At 47.0% G+C, this 20,328-nt stretch overlaps 3 protein-coding genes across 3 annotated transcripts; 1 reads left to right on the forward strand and 2 right to left on the reverse strand.

Annotated features, from left to right (window-relative positions):
- Nucleotides 1-2,985: 2,985 nt before the first annotated feature.
- LOC135388973 (uncharacterized) lies at nucleotides 2,986-3,963 on the reverse strand. Its single transcript, XM_064618867.1, has one exon. It carries the CDS (start codon nucleotides 3,961-3,963, stop codon nucleotides 2,986-2,988), a length of 978 nt encoding a protein of 325 aa, XP_064474937.1.
- A 7,846-nt stretch (nucleotides 3,964-11,809) lies between these two features.
- On the reverse strand, nucleotides 11,810-13,087 carry LOC135388982 (putative nuclease HARBI1). The gene has a single exon (XM_064618879.1). It carries the CDS (start codon nucleotides 13,085-13,087, stop codon nucleotides 11,810-11,812), a length of 1,278 nt encoding a protein of 425 aa, XP_064474949.1.
- A 790-nt stretch (nucleotides 13,088-13,877) lies between these two features.
- On the forward strand, nucleotides 13,878-14,423 carry LOC135388991 (uncharacterized protein K02A2.6-like). Its single transcript, XM_064618890.1, has one exon. The coding sequence runs from the start codon at nucleotides 13,878-13,880 to the stop codon at nucleotides 14,421-14,423; it is 546 nt and encodes a 181-aa protein (XP_064474960.1).
- Nucleotides 14,424-20,328: the final 5,905 nt, after the last annotated feature.

Below are 20,328 nucleotides of genomic sequence, written 5' to 3' on the forward strand. Positions count from 1 at the left end.
ACCCCAACGTTGGATTTCGATGCATCCGTGTAAATCTCAACATGATCACCAAAGCTTTCTTTCAGGTCTTCAAATTCATGCATGATTTCTGCTGCAGGGGTTTCCTGTTTGTTGTACTTTAGAAGAGTTACATCACACGCAACGGGTTGTTGCCAAGGGGGAACCATCTTGCTACAGTCTACTGAAGGTAAGGTAAAACAGGTGAAAGCATAGTTCTCAACATTATGTTGGAGTCGCATGCTGAACGGGGCTACCGCATGGGGCTTGTTCTCAAAAAGCTGCTTAAAGCGAGTTCCTTTTATGCAGGCCAAAGCAGGATGTTGAGAGTGCCCCCTAATTCTCACGCTATATGAAGCTCCAAGATAAAAACGGCGTGTTTCCAGAGACCACTCGTTTGACTGTACGTAAAGAGACTGGACTGGAGTGGTTCTGAAAGCCCCAAGCACTAGCCTTAACCCGAGGTGGTGCACAGCGTCTAGAGCCTTCAAGACGGATGGGCGTGCCGATCCGTAAACGAAACACCCGTAATCTAACTTGGCACGAACAGTGCTGCTATATATACGGTGAAGGGTTTGACGGTCTGCACCCCATGATCTGTGGGATACAATTTTAAGTATGTTCAGAGACTTTAAGCATTTTGCTTTCAAGTTCTTCACGTGGGAAGAGAAGGTTAGCTTTTTATCAAAGTTAACGCCAAGAAATTTATGCTCGTCCTGAACAGTGATATCCTGACCATTCATTTTAAGTTCTGGCTCAGCAAAGAGGCCCCTGCGTCGTGAAAAAGGTACACAAACAGTCTTGCTGGGTGAAAATCTAAATCCATTTTCGCATGCCCATTTGCACAGCTTGTTAACGGCAAGTTGTAGCTGACGCTCACAGACAGCAAGACTGGAAGAAGAGCAAGATATCTGCAAGTCATCTACATAAAGTGAATATGAAATGGATGGAGGTAGGACACGGACAAGAGAGTTCACTTTGATTATGAATAGGGTGACACTGAGAACAGCTCCTTGGGGAACACCATTCTCTTGTGTGAATGCTTGAGAGATTGTAGTGCCTAACTGAACCCTGAATGTCCGTCCTTCAAGAAAATTGGCGATACAGCGAAACAGACGACCACGAATTCCTAGAACATGCAAGTCCCTAAGTATGCCATACCGCCACGCTGTGTCGTAAGCCTTTTCTAGATCGAAAAACAATGACACACAGTGTTGTCTCCTGATAAATGCTTCTCTTATTGTGGTTTCCAGCCTCAACAGGTGATCTGATGTTGATCGTGCAGCCCTAAAGCCACACTGATACCTGTCTAAGCACTGATTTTCTTCGAGGAAGTACATAGCACGACCAGTTACCATCCGCTCAAATGTTTTACCCAGGCAACTGGTCAGTGCGATTGGCCTGTAACTCGATGGATCCGATTCATCTTTTCCTGGCTTTAGGAGAGGGATGATGGTTGCCATTTTCCACTGGGAAGGAAGCTGACCTTCTCGCCAGACTAGGTTAAAGAAGTCAAGAAGACTGGATAGAGAGTCGCGTGGCAAGTGTACTAGCATTGAATAGGTGATTCTGTCTGGTCCTGGTGCTGTGTTTTTTCGAGCAGACAAGGCCCTCAACAGTTCTGTCATTGTAAATGGCTTGTTATAAGCACACCTGTCGCCTGATCTACAAGGGATGTGCTGCTTCTCAGCACGTTCTTTAAGCTTTAAGAAGTCACTACTGTAGTGGGACGAGCTCGACACGTTGCAAAAATGCTCGCCAAGGACATTAGCTTGCTCGTCCGCACTCTGACAGGCTGCCCCATTCACCTGAAGCAAAGGGATAGAAAAACTAGTATAGTCACCTTTAATTTTCTTAAGCCTGTCCCATACTACTTTAGATGGGGTGTTTGTGTTTAAAGATGACACAAAAGTGCTCCAAGACTGTTTTTTGGCTTGTCGCCGTGTCCAACGTGCCCTAGCACGAGCTCTTTTGAAAAGAAGGAGGTTTGTCCCAGTGGGGTACCTCCTAAAGATACCCCACGCTCTGTTCTGTGCTTTGCGTGCCTTTGCGCATTCATCTGTCCACCAGGGTTTGGGACGCCTGGGAAGACGGCCAGGTCTGAGGAATGGACTGCTCAGCAGCGTGTACGATTATGCTGGTAATAGTGTTATTTGCCTCTTCAACAGACATGCGTTCAAAGGACGAAGGCGCAAGACTGGCCTCTGTTTGGAACAAGTTCCAGTCTGCCTCGGAATGTTTCCATCGTGGCGGTCGTGTCATCAGCGAGTTTGTGTGACCACGGAATTTTATAACCACGGGGAAGTGATCACTTCCATGCAGGTTCTGTTCAACTGTCAAGTGAAGAGAATGAAAGAGAGAGGGACTGCACAGTGAAATATCTAAGCAAGAAAAACTTTGAGTCGAAGAATGTACATATGTGGGTAAGCCTGTGTTCAGTAGACAAATAGGCCTTGAAAAGAGCACCCTCTCCAACATTTTTCCTCGCCTATCCACTCTTGCACTACCCCACAAGGGGTTGTGTGCATTCAGGTCACCAAGGATCATAAATGGCTGAGGAAGTTGATCAATTAAGTTCTCCAAAGCTCTCTGTTCTAGTACAACTGATGGTGACAGGTAGAGCGAACATATTGTGAGGACCCTGTCAAGGCATACTTGAACTGCTACTGCCTCGAGGTCCGTAACAAGTGGAACATGTTTTGTGGGTATTGAATGTGGGAAAACCACAGCCACACCTCCAGATGCACGTGTACTGTCTGCACGATCCTTCCTGACAATGGTGTGTCTGCGAAAAGGATTTAGGTTGTGTTCATGTAGGTATGTTTCCTGTAAACAAATACACACTGCCCTGTATTTCTCTAAAACATCATGCACGTCGTCAATGTTTTGGAAAAGGCGCCGGCAGTTCCACTGAAGGATAACTTGTCCCATATTTAAGATGCTGAGCAACAGAAGAAGAGAGTGTATCTGCATTGTCTGTGTGTATGTTCAGGGGGGCTGTACTCTTGGGGGTGGTTGCTTTGCCTTTTCCTTCGAGTTACATCCCCTTCCTCTGCCAGTTCTACGTTGTCTTTGTTCTTTCATTTCAGAAGAACTGTTGGGGAGGCTCGACGTTGACTTCTGCGACGAGCAGTCATCGTCGTCAACCTCCATACTCAGATTCGTAGTTTGAGATGAGTCCCTTGGGACACCGTCCCAAACTGAGGGGGCACCGACAACCTCCTTCGAGGCCGTCGCGGCCTGTTGGTGACCTACAGAAGCAGCCGGAGCCACTGGAGAAGAACTCTCCACTGGCTTCTCTTTTGTTTGGGGAGTGTGGGGTAGAGGCTCAGAAGTCTGAGTCTCTACGGATTTTGTCAGTGGCACCACTCCCCTGCGCGCCACTGCGGCGTAACCGCCCTTGTTTGCAAATTCGTACTGTGTCTTCGCGTCTTTGTACGAAATGTCTTGTGTTACTTTTATTCTAAGTATGTCCTTTTCTTCCTTCCATCGAGGGCAGGATCGAGAGTAGGCGGGGTGGTTGCCCTTGCAGTTTGCACAGTGGAGCTCCTTTTGACAGGCTTCAACAACATGGTCTTGCTCGGTACCGGCGCACTTTGGGCAAGTGGTCTTCCCACGGCAAGCCTGTGATCCGTGTCCAAAACGCTGGCATTTGAAGCAGCGTCGTGGGTTTGGAACAAACGGTTGGACGTGGCAGTTGATATATCCTGCCTTTACGGTGGAAGGAAGTCTGTGTAGCTGAAAAGAAAGGACCACATGCTTGGTTGGGATTTCCCTACCATCACGACGCATGACAATTCGCCTGGCTGCTGTTACACCCTCATCTTTAAGCCCTTCTTGGATCTCAGTGTCAGAACAGTCAAGGAGTTGTTCCTCAGATATTACCCCTTTCAAAACATTCAGAGTCCGGTGTTTCGTAACACTGACTCCCACGTCTCCAATTCTGCTCAGAGAAAGGAGTGCCATGCTTTGCTGTCTGTTGCTGACTTCGATTTGTAAGTCTCCTGTTGGCAACTTTTTAACATTGTATGTTTTCCCAATGATCTTTTCTAGTTCCTTTGCTATTAAGAAAGGAGATATCTTAGACAGTGGCTTTGTTCCATCCTCTGCATGCAGAACAAGGAACTTTGCATACCACGGTTCAGAGGAGAAAAATTGAAGTGAGTGCTGCTGATGTGCCTCGGTGCGGTGCCTCTTGGGGCCCCGATCATGTTTTTTGGATTGTGTTGAGTCCATAAAAGAAAGTGGGTGCTTCAGTGCAGGTGGCGTGTCGGCCACCACCGACCCCAACAACGGAAACGTGCTCTGCACGTTAACACTTCCCCTGCACTATACCCTAGTGCAGCTTCTGGAGAGGGAAAGACTGCCCAAGGTTGACCCTTGCCGCCAAAGCAGGTGAAAAGAGGAAAAGGAGAGAAGGAAGGAGACCAAGGAAGAGAAAGTAATGAAAACGAAGATGGTGACTAGCTGAATAATCCTGGCTGGGTCTTCCAGGACCACCCGACTATGGGAAGCAGGGGCCAAAGCGGTGTGTTGCTTTCCCGGAGGGGCCCCGAAGGGTCCTAAACCACCTCCGGGTCCACTCAACCGCCAGGATTCCCCTTTCCCCAGACACGGGAAAGCCACGCACAGCTATACGTGGGGTCTCCCTCCTGCGGCGACCCAACCGTGGGTGCAGGAGGGGGCTACTGCGGCTGCTGCCGGGCGATGGGGGCGCCAAGTTCCCGACGCCGGGAGTTAGACATAAGGTACGACACAGAGCACACACTTCAAACTGACTTTTCTGCATGGGTGCTAACATGCTGGATTGCTGAAAGATTTGCGAAAGGAGGGAGCCGCACAGGTCTGTGTGATGTGCATGCTATGCAAAGACATATCTACGATGCCAGCGACCGTGAGGAACGCGATGGGAACTTGTCTGTGCTTTTTATGATGTAACCGAAAGCAAGTAATAAAGTTGCGAGTTTAACTAACTAAGCTAAGTGTGTGTGTGCGTGTGTGAAACAGCAATTATAACTGCAGAGATATGGCAGCTGTGACATGATCTGAATACGGGAGGAAGCTGCTTTAGCAAGAGGAGTCCTGAAGAAGATGCAATTACGTGGCAATCTCCGATGCAAGGATGATGATGATGATGATTCAGGTTTTCCTGGCGCATAAGCGACGAAGGCCATAATGCGCCAAGACAATGGTAATAAAAGTACAAGTTAAAAGTCTAGTGATTTAGTTAAACAAGACTTTACAGTTACAGTATCAAATGACATAAAAATCAAATAATAAAACTACAATGCAGTTAAAATGCCAATGTCTTGAAAGAAGTTAAAAACCCGTTCAAATGGTAAGAGAGCCTCATCCCCCAGCAAAAGGGAGGGATGTAGAGGTGTATGGTAGGTGTACAGCTCGTGAAAATGGTGAAGTCTGTGTGTATCGTATGATGGACATGTAATCAGCATGTGAAGGACAGATTTCGTCTCGTTGCATTGCATGCAATGCGGAGCCTCCAACAAAGGAAGCTGTGATGTGCACAAGGTCTGATAAGCACTGGCACATTGAGTGCATTTCTGAAAGTGGACTAGCAGTGGTGGATCCTTTTGTGTGTCATGCATTGCTCCAAAGTTAAACTATAAAATCTGTACACTTGATGATGCCTACACGTGTTGGCTAGTGATAGTGAGTTCTCACTGTGGTAAGACGTTGCCAACATCGTTGGAACACTGGCTTGTACCCCACTGCAGGCAGTGCTGTGTGGTGTTCAATATCGTTTACGAGTCGTTCTACAAAACCAGGTGAAATTATTTTGGACGAAAATTGCTTCTTAATGAAGCCAGGTTGTGGAACTTTGGAGTATCACCAGGCAAGGGAGTTGACAATATACCGAACCGAACAAGAACTTCAGGAAAGCTATTCAGACAATGAGGTAAGTGAAGTAATTCAGAAGATACCGTCTGGGGATGATGATGATTGGGATGATGATGATGATGATTAGTATTTTAATGGCGCAGCAGCAACGGAGGCTATAAGATGATGATTGGGAATTTAATGGCGCATACCGTCTGGGGGTAGCGGCAGCCGAAGTGGAATGTTGCCTCTACTGAGGGGCCATAACGGCCCAAACACTCAGCACTGCCTCAGCTACCAGAACCTTCTTCTCCCCAGTTGAGGCAAAGCCACGCACAGCCGTAGCGCGGGTGGCTCCAAACCACTTGTGCGTGGTGTCACAACAATCACTTGGCTTTAAGTACCTTCCTAAAACGGGATATACACGAGATACCTTCCTATGCATACTTCTTACGTCGACTGACGGCGCTGACAGCTGAGTTCCCAATGGCTCAGCAACGAGGTTGCCATTTTCATTTTGGGCAGGCCATGTGGCACCGTGTGCAAACCTTGGTCCCGTGCGAGCAGTTGATGATGAAGAACCCACGCGAAGAAAGAAATGGGTCGGTGCAGCAGGTGTGTCGCCCACCATCGAGCCCAACGAGGGAACGTGTCCCACATGTTAACACTTGCCTCTGCACTATACCCTAGTGCAGCTCCTGGAGAGTGAAAAGACTGCCCAAGGTTGACCCTTGCCGCTAAAGAATGTGAAAAAAGGAAAAGGAGAAAAAGAAGGAGACCAAGGAAGAGAAAGTAATGAAAAGGGAGATGGCGACTAGCTGAATAATCCTGGCCGGGACTTCCAGGACCACCCGACTATGGGAAGCAGGGGCTAGAGCGGTGTGTTGCTTTCCCGGAGGGGCCCCGAAGGGTCCTAAACAACCTCCAGGTCCACTCAACCACCAGGATCCCCTTTTCCCCAGACATGGGAAAGCCACACACAGCTATACGTGGGGGTCTCCCTCCTGCGGCGACCCAACCGTGAGTGCAGGAGGGGGCTACTGCGGCTGCTGCCGCGCGATGGGGGCGCCAAGTTCCCGACGCCGGGTGGACTCGGGAAGATGACATTCTTTCAGATGTGTTTAAAGCAGCGCAAGCAGGAACTGTGCACAAGCTTACAGAAGCGCGTTTCAGGCCTTACGTTCGGTTGGCATCTGAGTTGTCTACCCATAACAGCTGTGTAATACCCTAGCTACACTAGCGCTCTCAACCACGGTTGAGTCTGACTTTCATCTGAGCTCCTCGCCGTCAGTTGACCGACTGAACTGACAGACAAGATGGCTGCCTCCAATGCTGCGTCTGCGTCGTCAGCCGATTTTACGATGGAGCAAACGAAAAAGAAGCGTTTCGTCTGGTCGGATGCAATGACCAGGCATCTCCTAAACTTGTGGGAAGATAGTCTAGGGGCTTTGAGAAGCCAAAAAAGGAATGCAGTCATTTATGACCGCATCGCGTCAGCCGTAACCGAGGGTTGCCACGGTGCAACCTTCGTAGGTAAGCAAAGTCAGAATGAAGATAGAGAGCCTGACGAAAGAATACAGGTAGGGGTGCTTTTCATCTCATTGCACTTATTTACCTTCTTCTCTGTTTGGCGTTCATAGCGCATTCTTGCTTCTACTGACCAACTGTCGCACTGTTGTATGTTCAGTACTGAATTACAAAGCCCGTTTTTGTAAATGCAGGGCACTAGCGAGGTGCGGAACTGGTTCGGCGGCAATAACGTGGCCATATTTCCGCAAAATTCACGGCTTTTTGGGGACACTTCCCGTCAATGACCTCTCGCTAGTGGAAGAAAGTATCCAGGTAAAGCGTTTGGACATTTTGCGGCTCTTTAGTGTTTGGTACTATTTGTTACGACTTGTGACATGTGAAAACCTGTATTTCCAGCTGCCTGAACTACAGCTACACTACTTCGTTTACACACATCCACACAACAGCTTCACCATCAAGAACAGTGAAGTCATGAACCATAAGCTGAACCACTACGCATGGGTGATAACCTGATATGCTCTGTGGAACTTGGCATCCGACTGCTCTGCTTCAAGATGATGAGGGGAGACGAAAATGGGGGAGTTTATTTCATAGCCCAATATAATATGTACTCGTTGCTGCTGGTGCACTCTTTTGAAATCAGTACACATCACTTAAGAAATGTATGTGTTTGAAGGGAGACACACCCTATGTAGCAATAGTTATACCTTGTGTGCAAAATGCTTTTTTACCTTACAAAAATATAGGATTATCTTGAAAGGTAAATATTTGGTTTAGTAATCTTTGTATTTGTATGTTGTTACGTAAAGCAGCTGTCACAAGATGTATGATAAGAAGAATGATGAATAACAAATACTGAGGTTGCTTCTAAATCAACCGTTTCACTGCTACGAGTTACAGGAAATACAGTTGTAATTATAATAGTACCTGTGCACTGCTGACAATTGCCCAAAGCAGAAACAGCTGTCCACTGCTGGTATAGCATCATTTGTGTCCTAAACCAATTTTTATTCAGCCTGCTACCCCGGAATTCGCAGATGTGACTTGACTTGAAGCCGCAACTTGAATTGTGAAAGTCTACACGAAGACCTCTCTTCGCTCAAGACGGTTTGCGTCTTTCATGAACTTTCCCGCTGGCACACTTTGTCAAGTTGCCTAACTTTAACTGTGTCTGGGAGTGAGACTTCAAATTTTGCACTTCAAATTTGCTTTGGAATAAGAAAACACAACATTTCTTAGCATCAGGACCCCTATGATATGCGGTATACCTGTCATCTGGCATAAACACTTGTGCAAAGACCGTGTAGACTAATTGATTGATTGATTGATTGATTGATTATGTGTTTAATGGCACAAAGGCAACAAAGGCCATAGAGCGCCAAAACTATGCTGACTGTGTCGGAGACGATTATGGGAAAGATGATGTGAGAGAGAGTGTGGTAGTTAAAACCTATCTACAGGTATGAGCGATGAGCGATGATTGATTGACCAGGATAAGAGAGAGGGGGATGACGATAGCAAGCGAGCATGGCAGTTAAAAGCTATATACAAGTGTGACAATGAGATATTTACATGAGGAGTTCGGTGATAATGGATAAAAGCGGAGCAATGCTTATCATCTACATCTGACTAAGAAACCCACACGTGGTCAAAAATTTGATTACGTTATCAAACGGCACAAGAGGGGTGTCACCCAGTAGAAGGGCTGGGTGGAGTGGGACATGGTATCTGTAGAATGCGGTGAAATACTGTTGGCGTTGGTGTTCGAAGTGAGGGCAGGATGCCAGTACGTGCAAGACAGTCAAGCTGTCACCGCAGTGCGCACAAGCTGGCGGGTCCTGACCTCTGAGTAGGTGTTGATGCGTGAGCCATGTGTGTCCAATCCTCAATCTCGCGTAAAGAACTTCGGATGATCTGTTGATGTGTTCACTAATTGATGGCGTATGAGCTTACGTAATGCAAAGACAAGGGAAGATTCTAAATGTCATGCGGCTTCCTGAAGCTTGTGCACTGCGGTGCTATCTGTCTGGTTCAAAGTAGCAAAGGAGCTAACTTGATCGCCCAATAAAGCCAGAATAGCTGTCCAATGCTAGCATTGCGATGTTTCAGTTATAATGTAGCTTTTGTACTGTCTGTTAATATGCATTATTACTCATTTTCAAGGTCCCAGTTGTCCATGAGCCAGAGGAAGGTGCTGAGGTAGTTGCCTCTGCACCACCAGAAGTGTTGACTGAGGAGGAGACACAGGAGAACGTGGATCCTGTGGAAGCACCTCCCAGAAAAAAAGAAAAAAAAACAGACTGTGCTGATGCAGCTTTCAAAAGCTGCAGAAAAAAGAGCTGCTAAAGCAGACAAAAAGAACGAAAAATGAGGAAAAGAGCCCTACACCTTCAGGAAGAGGCAAACCAGCTGCAGCGGGAAATGCTGCATATGATGAACAATTATTTTAATGCATCGTAATGTTTTGCAGCATCATATGTAATTTGCAGTTTCATGTACAGGGTGTGTGCAGATAAGTGTCATTTGCGCACTTAGCTTGTTGTCTACTTGCCCGAGGAACTTCTGGTGGCTCGCATTTATGCATGCGAACTCTACAAAAGAAATCGTGGAAGCCATACTCAGCTTAAAAAATGAACTGACAGACAAAAATGTCAGCATCCGTGCATTAGACTGGGGCAACATATCAGCCTCAGGAGAGTTGTATTCAAGTATCGCTAAATCTGTGCTGAAACCGAAGCGATGTCCCATATGGATAATCATGGGTTGTGTTCCTAGTGCACACAACTTACTTCAGGCCGTGATGTTGCCTTATTCTAATGCATGGAAACTGATGTTTTCGTCACTGTTTATTTTTTTCTGCTTAGTACAGCTCCCACAATTTTTTTTGTAGATTTCGCACGCATAAATGTGCCATTGTGTGCCACTGAATCTTGTCGGGTAAGCAGACGAGGAGTTAAGTGCACAAGTGTCACTTATCTGCACACACCCTGTATAATAAACTTTCATTCTTTGTAGTAGCTGTTGCATGTACTTGTACATCAATTCAGAGTGTGTTAAGCCTGTTAGTTCTAGCCTGTGAGTGATGATTTTCTGTCTAGTTCTGGTATAGCTGGTCATAACTATACATGACATGTTTCTCGAACGTCCCTCAGCCGAATAGTTCAGCAAAAATTTACGCTGTCAAAGAACTTTCTTTTAGGTTAGTATCCTTGAGACTCGAGAAAAGACTAACCAAGCAGTTGGTCATGTGCATATTATCATTAACAAGATAAAAATTTAGTAATTTTTTTAGGAATTGGTTTCCTAATTGGAATCATATTTACATAATTAAAACCTCTGTGGCATTTCATTTCTAACTGGTAACTGAAATCACATTTTTTTTCAGTTCAGGTTTTGGTTTTGGTTAATTGCCGATGGCGAATTGCGGTACGTTCTGGTTCTTGAAAAAAATCAGGTTCCCAAGCGGTTTTCGGTTTCCTTCCATCTCTAACTTTTTTTCTAGCTTGCTTTGCATTTGCTCATTACAGCCATGTATTTGCTTCGAATGGCTGTCTTGTCGCCATGTAAACACACCCTGCTAAAGGGGGTTTCCCTCCACCTAAATATGTGGAAGACTTTGTGTAGCTCAAGCACTTTCACTATTTAAAAAGTGGCTCAAACAGTGAAATCAGCTCAACCCTCCCCTTTGTCTAATGCATCAGCAAACGTCACTTGGTTACAGCAAACGGGGCAGAGTTCTCCCCGAATGACGTTTTGCGTCGTCAACCAATCCTGGACTCCCACAAGGTCAGCCGCGGAGGACCTGTTTGCTGTCGAAATAGTATGCAACACGGTTTGTAATTACTGCTCAACTATATATGTTGGTGTCGACCTCCCTAATTTAAGGAAATATGTTTCAGAGTTAAATGAACATATTCTTACTGATACATCATTGCTCTTATATCGGTTTAGTGCCCCTTTAATACATATCTCAGGATGACTGTGATGAATACTAAAGTAGCAACAAGGTTTCGCAGGACACCTGACGTTGTTGATCTCTGTAGTACTCATATGGCTTTTTCTACTGCCAAAGCTTTTCTCGGTAGTATGACAATTTGTTTTACGACCAAAATCCGCACCTGTGATGGGCATGTTAACTAGGGTTCACTGTACATAGTGTTTCGACATGGATAGGAAATTATGTGCAACAAGTTATAGCTTAATTCATACGAGTGTCATTGTGTTCTAGATACTAAGATGTCTTAAATGTAGCTATCTTGAGGTGGGTGCTTATGACCACCCCCGCTCACTTGTGCAAAAGGCCTGTATTCCTAAGAAAAAATTTGAAGGGTTTGTTCTATACGCAGATGCAGCCTTTGACGTAGGCATTTTTGGTGGCCCTGAAAAGGGCCGTTTTTGATAGGTGATGGTCCGTCGTTCAGGATAGGGTCTTCTGCAGCATGCTTTAGGCTGTGGTCTTCATGCAGTACAGGTGCTGTGCAATGGCATCACGAACATGTGCTCCGCTTTCCGTAGCAGCAGATGTGTGATGTTGTGGCATCTCCCTTGGAAGATGTCTGCACTCTTCAATCCACTGTTGCTCAACTCCATCATTGAGGTCCTCACAGATGTTGTGCAGGATGCAGCAGGCTCTGATGATGGTGGTACAGTTGTCAATATCACACTCAAGTCCCTTGTGTAGAATCCTGAACCTCGCTTTCAGCCTTCCAAATGCGTTTTCCACTACTCGCCTTGCACCAGAGAGTCGGGCGTTGAACTCTTGCTTTTGTGGTGTGTTTGTAGCCCTGTTCGGATACGACTTCATTAGGTGTTGCTGCAGCGGAAAAGCCTGGTCACACAATATGACAGGGCCCACATCCACACCTTGCAAGCTCACTGTGAATGTGTTGAAGAGGGTACTGTTAATTACAGCAGGCAGCCTGGACCTCTGAAGTACTGCTGAATCGTGGTTCCTTCCAGGAGACCCCACATTCACATATGAAAACTTGTAGGTATGGTCAGCAATGGCAAGCAAAATCACACTGTACCATCCCTTATAATTGTAGTAGTCTGAGCCCTGGTCCTTCGGCGGGCACACCTCAATATGGCAGCCATCTAGAGCTCCAAAGCCTTGCGGAAAACCTGTTACGGCTTCGAACCGACGCAGGTGCTCTGGCAACTCAGCGTCTGTTGGAAGCTTGACAAACTGCGCTTCCAGTTTACTGACAATTTGTGCGCAGAACTCCCTGTAGACAATGTTGACGAAAGACCTGCTCACCCCGAACAAGTTCGCGACAGTCCTGTCCTCCGCAGATGACGACAGCCTATACAGGGCAACGGCTACTCTTTTTCTGAGCGGTATCGCTTTCCGTAAGTGGGTGTCGGCCTTAGCCATACTTTGGCATACTTCAACCAGGTAGTTGAACGTGGCCCGAGTTACACGAAAGTCACTTTTAAAATAGTCGTCGGGAAGTCCTGGGAGTGTTGTCTCCCACCACGACGCTGGACGGCGGTAGTTCCGAAGCTCTCTCTGTCTTGTACACAACCGCAAGGCAACAGTGGTCAGGGTTTGCAGTTGTTGTTGCGCTCGTTTTCTCTTCCGGCGTTGGCAGTCCAGTCCGTTATGGACAGCGTTGAGCTCACACTGCCTTCGTCTCAGTTCATACTGCAGCTGGGCGAAACAGAGGAAAAAGTTCTTGTCTCTCCCCTGTATCTCCGCGGATGTAGCTTTGCTCAGTGACATCGCTACGCGCGATGGAGCACAATAGATACAAGATATATACAGCAACACGAAAACAATACACGGTGGAACTCAGAAAGCAAACGAACGAAACGGAAGACAAATTGGCAAAAATACGGCGGGAGCGAGCATACAAAGACAAAAACAAGACAGATTGAATTACAATGTTGCTAACGCCCAGTCGTATTCCGTTAAAACGGAAAGCCATAGTTGCAACAAGTTGTCAAAAATAAGGTCATACATAACTGCCTGCACGTATAGTGCTTAAACTGTTTTAAATAAACGTTACATGTTGTTTAAGTCATCTATGCATGAGTTAATTCTGTTTTTGCTCAGCGTAAACTTTTTTTACTGTTCCGTAGCTTCTGATGTTGTCCGTTTGGGGCGCTAGCCTCGACTGAGGTGAATTCGCTCTGTGTAACTGGTTTCGACCGTGGTTGGGTCAACTGCGGTTGACGCTACTCAACCGTGGTCGACTCAACCGCGGTTGAGAAAGCCAGTGTAACTGGGGTATAATAAGAGGTTCACGTGTAGTGATTCCACCCCGAGCCCGAAGGAAGGCTCTGGACTTGCTCCATGCAGGCCACAGAGGTATCGTTGCTGCCAAGGCCTGCGCCAGAGCCTACACGTGGTGGCCGGGCATGGACTCTGAGATTGAGCGTCAGGTTCAAGACTGTGTCATCTGCCAGGAAAACAGAAGGCTTCCGGCGAAGGCTCCTGTACATCATTTCGAAGAAGCTTCTCGACGGTGGCAGGTCTTTCACTTGGACTTTGCGGGACCGGTGGAGGCTTCATGGCGCTTGTAGTGGTGGACTCATTTACGAAGTGGCTTGAAGTGAGGAACGTGCACTCAGCTTCGTCGAAGACTGTAATCCGAGAACTGAGGTGGATCTTTTCCACGTCCGGTATCACGGAAAAGATAGTTTCGGACAATGGTGCGACTTTCGTTTCCGCTGAAATTAAGGATTTCTACAAGAGCAATGGTATCACCCTGATGACTAGTGCACCATATCAACCGGCTACCAATGGCCTGGCGAAGAGAATGATTGCCGAGGCAAAAACGGCACTTCGGAAGTATACTCAAGGGTCGATTGAGTGCCGACTGGCTCGTTTTCCTTTTAATCAGCATTCAACTGTCAGCGCCAGCACAGGGGAGACACCAGCTGTTCGGATGTTTGGACGAGAGTTTCCCTCGAGTCTGGACTTGCTTCGTCTTAAAGGGAGAACAGCGTACGAAGACAGGTATTTGTCAAGAGCCAGAACATTGACACCGCAGCAGAGGGTCTGGATACGCAATTGTAATGGCACCCAGGCCTGGATACCAGGGAACCTTGTTTAGCGTCATGGGCTGCGATCATGGATTGTCGACACAGGAACAAGGCTGCAACGCAGACATCTCGACCACATCAGATGGGCGGAAATGGAACCTGAGGTGGACCCTGCCCAGCAAGAAATCCACATATCTCCGGCCACAGCCTGGGGAGCTCTACAAAGACCAGATACAGTTACAGACGAAGATTCCACGGATTCTTTCCGTATGGCCGTAATACCTACAAGGAATCGCGAAACAGTTCATGACCATCCTACAAGAGCTCGGAAGCCTCCGGGTTGGATGAAGGACTGCGTTTTCGCTTAGTAGGGGGAGATGTCATGTATTGTGATGTGTTAAGTTTCAGTTTCGTTTTCATTCGTCCATTGTACGGTCTACAGCATCGCCGCCAAGGGCATCGTTGTCGTAGTGTGAGTTATGGCAACATGTGAGGCGTGTATGTAGCGATGACTGAATGCTCAGTAAAATCCTTCGTAATCTTATCGTGTACCTGGCATCCGTACCCCTGATCACTCGGAACACCACATTTTCAGGGTCTGAAACGAAAGAGTTTATAAAACGGGTTATTGCAAATACATTGAACGAAATATTTGGAGATTATTAAACGTGTATATTCTTTACATATACTGTCTTGTGCTTCTTCTGTTACAGGTCGTGAAGGTTTTTCAGCTGGGTTTTTTTTCCTTCACCTGATTGGCATCAGAAATGGCACAATTCCCAGCACAATTGGCATTAATAAATATATTTCAACTTGTACTTTTTGTGTATGACTCCTCTTTGCATGTCTATGCATGTTATAAGCGCGCGGACAACCCTCCGCACACGCACCGCCCGCGGAAAAAAATACGCGACTGAAGCTGGCCCAGACGCTGTGGGGGATCGAATGAGGCACCTAGTGTCGAGTCTGGACCAGACTCTATACTACTCACCAGAAATGGAGGGCATTATCCCTGCATGTAAAATACACCATAAAGTTGAGTAACGTTGTTTTAGAGTTTGAGGAGCCTGCAAGAATCTACATAGCTCTTGCAGCACTGAAGTCTTTAGACACACATGTTGATGCAGAAGAGGATGACACCATAAAAAAGCAAAGCCCATTTTTTAAGGTGAGGGAGTTATTTGGCACAATCAGAAGCTTATCTCATGAAACTGGGCAAGAGGTACAAGCATGTTGCCAGTGCATACACTTATTTGGTACCATTGCTGCCGTGCAGCATCACGACACACAGACAGCACAGCAACACCGTTTTCCTAGACGAAAACCTACTCAGCTGTGGCACAGTCCAAGAGAAGAACTACATTTTCTTTCCATGCATAAACAGACACAAGAAGTGGATGTTAATCACAGCCCTTCTCAACACCTGCATCATCAACTGCTTCGATTGCTATGGTCGCAAAGATGACACTGACAGCGACCTGAAGGATTTTCTTTGTTTACATTCATTTCGTGCTTTGCGGAGGAAATGACTTGATGTGGACCCAAGAGAAGGATGAATATTACCTCAAAACAGACAACTGGTGGGCAAACAAGGACTGTATCAGTGGCTGTGTACTTATCTGTTGGTTAGCCAATCATTTTGCAATGATTAAGCGTTCATCACATATCCGCAACACAAATGAATTCCATGAAGAAATCTATGTCACCATAGTTGGTGGTGCATGCAATTTAACACCAGGTAAGAGGAAACATGCAGTGGAAGGAAGCACTCAACAAAATGGGTACAATGCTCTGTATGTAAGCAATGGTATCACTGTGCCTGTGCTGAAACAAGGTACAAAAAAGTTGAACAGGCACCCACAATATTCGAATGCCAAACCTCTGCTGGACACATCCATACAGAGGACAAAACTGTCTTTTCTAGTGAAAAAACAAAAAAGTGTCCTGCACTTCGCGCAGGAAACCAGGTACTTACAGGAAGCCAAGACGATGATACTGACATAGACTCATTTTGGGGTGGCGCAGTCATAAGGACAAAGTGAAGCACAGGCCACAGCCCACCCTTGGGAAAGAGGAGTCACATGTCGCACCAGCGAAAAAAAATTTTCCACCACCGATGGTCACGGCAACCTCCTCTTGCAAGAAAACTGTAGCAGCACTAGCTGCACCACCATCGCCATTGGCCACATGACCTTTTTCTGGCCTGCCACCTCGCGCTTGCGAGATGCGAGCTAGTTTAGTTCTTCCACTCGAGCGACCGGCCAGAGCGATCATTAAAATAGTCTGATCTGATTTGCCGACTCTTGTCTCCTGGCCTCACTCAACTCGCGACAAAACCGTCAGTACTATTATCAGGTGCAAGGGCAGTTGCACGTCACAGAGCGACACTTCTGTGTCATTTTTGCTGGTGGCAAGATCTCGATTCAACGTATAGGGAAAGATTACACCTTCTGGAGCAACATGGTTGGTCACTTCTAGTTGTTTTATAGTTCCTGTCTGCTTCCAGAGTTGATTGACCCTCAACAGAGTCGTGGCTTGCAGATTAGGTGTCACAATAAGTGTGGATGTCAGGCTGCTTTGTCGTCTCGCCTTTCCTTCCTTTCCGGTGCAAAGCAGCAGCAGCAGCAGAATGTGAGTTTTACCACAAGGAAAAACGACTTTCGAAGCCACCTCACAAGTCTGTACCGAGCGGGAAAGGAGATCATCAAACGGTTGGAGCAACACAGCTCCTCCCGTTTCATCAACCTCTTCCGAACCTTCAAACTTTTCACAAAGCCAGAGCAACAAGAGCCTTCCCTCAGCACACCTTGGGAACTCCCCAACATCTGTTGCCAAACAACAATCCCGAAACTCCGAAAGAAGAAAAACATCTCACCTATGGTTGCCAAAGCAATCGCCTTAGATTTCACTCAAGAAGGCTACTCCCGTCACACTAAAGTCTTCACCGACGGCTCTGTAAACCGCTCAACTGCTTCCAGCTCCTCAGACTACTGCATTCCATCACTGGGAATCAGTTGGAATGGTCGCATACTTGGTCAAGTCTCTTCTACCACGGCAAGCAGATCGCCATCTTCCACGCAGCCAAAGCCTTAGCTGCCCTGCCACCACAACCTGTAGTCATACTCTGTGACTCCCGAGCAGCCCTCGCCCGCCTGCAGCACCCAAAGCCCGAGGACACACTATCCTGGAACATCAGAGACGTCGTGGAGGAACTGGAGAACCACTCCTTCTCCATCACCATGCAGTGGCTTCCTTCGCATGTCGGCATTCCAGGCAACGAACAGGCCAATAACTTAGCTTCGGAAGCACACCAGCATGATCCCTGCATCAAGGCGCCACTCGACCCCAAGGCGACCCGCCACACCATAACAGCGTACCTTGAAGATGTACGAATACGAGCACTCTGAACAATTGGTTAAGACGGACCCCATTGCCCCACAAAAGGTCTTCCGAGAAGGAAGAGTACTGCCCTGCACCGCATACGCACGGGCAGCGCCTTTACACCCGCTTTCCTGCACAAGATAGGAAAAGCTGACTCCCCCTTTTGCCACTCCTGCCAAGTCACAGCCGACTTTGAACATCTCCTCCTTCACTGCAGCAACAACACGGAGGAGTGCAACACTCTCCTTCAGAAAATATCACACCCCAATGGAGCACCCCTTCTCAGCCTGGACATCACCCATCCAACTAGATCCTACACAACCAGGCGAAAAACCCGTGACGCCCTCCTCCTTTTCCTCGAAGAGACCCAACTGCTCGACTTCCTCTAGCTCCCCCTCTCCCCTTCCTTCCCCCTTCCCCCTCCCTGAAAACGAAACGTGCCGCCAACTTTGAGCAGGCAAACCTCGTTTTCTTTTCCAAATTACGTCACTACCACCACCACCACCCACAAGTCAGCCCGACATCTATATGAATGTCGTCAAAGTCGCACACAACTCCATGGATGAGTTCTGCACGTGGCTTGATGCCTTAACTTCCAGCTTTGCCTGCGGAAGGGAGCTGTAACTGAAGGTGCCTCGAAGATCTACTCATATGTGTGTAACTGCCCTCGAATATGCAACGTCAAATTGTCGCCGGGAGACAGATGTCGGTAAATGAGGTCCAAAGGCTCCTGCAAAATTGGTAACATGTGTACGACATATGTAACTACGAGTTTATATTTGACAACAGGCAAAGTTGAGGTGGGCAGATGCCTGAGTCACTACTATCATAGAACCGATGTCCAACATCTTTGGATGCAACAGAGAAGATCATCTTGCACATATAAATATGTAAAGTGCATGTCACGAGGTAGAGCCACGTCTGAAATGCACTTCTGCATATTTGCCAGTATGAAGCAATCTTTAGACTGTTCAAATATTAGAGCTATATGCAAATACTGAAGAGGATAATTATCCAGTCAGACCAAATTGTGATTTGAACATAGATGGTCCTAAATTCCTATTTCGAAGTGAAGAACTCGTCCAGTCGAACGTATTCGGGTAGCTACAAAACGGCACGCATAAGATCAAGTGACGATCTACTATGGAGTGAATGCCAACCCCCACATGTAATTGTAGGTTACCGCACGAAGAAAGTGTTGTTCCTAGGAGTCTCGAACAAGTTCTGCACTGTCTGTGCAAGCTCCAAGCCAGGAGAGAGCACAAAGGAGCATCTGTGCTACAAAAACGGACAGCAGTTCTACTCACATGGAGGAAAACCTCGTTGTTGAAGATTTCAGGCGCAGCATTGAGCTGCGTGGTCTAAAGTACACACGGCTGATTACTGGTGGTGATTCCGGAACATACAAGGCAATCCTTGAAGCTGCACCGTACCAACATCAGGTTGTTCGTAACGTAGTGTGTCGCAACCAACTTCTTCGAAACTATGTTACTCATCTTCCGAGATATTACAAAGAGGACAACCCCTGTTGCTCAGGTGTTGAAGAAGCCAGTTCTGAACAATAATGTTCGACTTAGGGTTGGAGTTGCTAAGGCCATTTGGTTTCATAAGGAGCAGCAAAATATTCAGAACCTGGTGGCAGATATGTGGTGGCACATGAACGATTCTCGCCTGACGGTGATGACGGTGGCGGATGATCGAGGCTTAAGCCTCGATCATCCGCCCTACTCCCAAGACCTGGCTCCAGGGGACTTCTGGCTGTTCCCAAAATTGAAGTTGGCCATGAAGGGGACACGGCATGACTCCACAGAGGATATTCAAGACGTTGCGGCGAGGTTCCTTAGAGCCATACCGAAGGAGGACTTTATGCACTGCTTCGAGCAGTTTCACAGGCGGTTCCGGCAGTGCATTGAGTCGGCGGGGGACTACTTTGAATGACCCATAATAGAAAATAAACGTTGTCAATGCCTTCCATTTTCTTTGACAGCAGTCACCTTTTCACTGGGACATACCTTGTACGGTCTCACTCAAAACCGGATCCACCAAATGGTCTACATTTCTAAAACGGCTCAATCCACCTTACACACCTGCAGACTCTCTTTCATGAAGCCCTGTTACAGGCCTACAGGACCTTCTGCGGAGAGAAGATTGGGTACTTTTTCTCTGAAACTGGTTGTCAACACGAGGGAACAACACAAACAACTTTTCCGAAGGCATGCATCCGTATCCTCAGATATTCTCCTTGGAAGAACGAAGACGTTCAATTCTGTAGCCCCGGTCAATTTTGTTGCTGTCATACCGGAGAAGTACTTGAGGCACGCGTCCCTAAACACGACTCTTTTATGACAAGCTATGCAAAATGATGCCACAGGGACAAAATTGTCTCTCTGGAGTACAACGTGTATTCTGCTTTAAGTGCTCAAGAAACAGAAGAGACATACGGAGTCTATGCAGATATTGGAACATGTACCTATGAGGCAGAAACACAAGGTACGTTTTGCAAGCATCAAGCTTTAGTGTACAGAACATGTGGTGGTGTCTTCCCCAATGCAACAGCACTTACTGCAGAACATCGCCAAGACTCTCGTCTCGACT

This window comes from Ornithodoros turicata, chromosome 1 (assembly GCF_037126465.1).
Source record: "Ornithodoros turicata isolate Travis chromosome 1, ASM3712646v1, whole genome shotgun sequence".
Lineage (NCBI taxonomy): Eukaryota > Metazoa > Arthropoda > Arachnida > Ixodida > Argasidae > Ornithodoros > Ornithodoros turicata.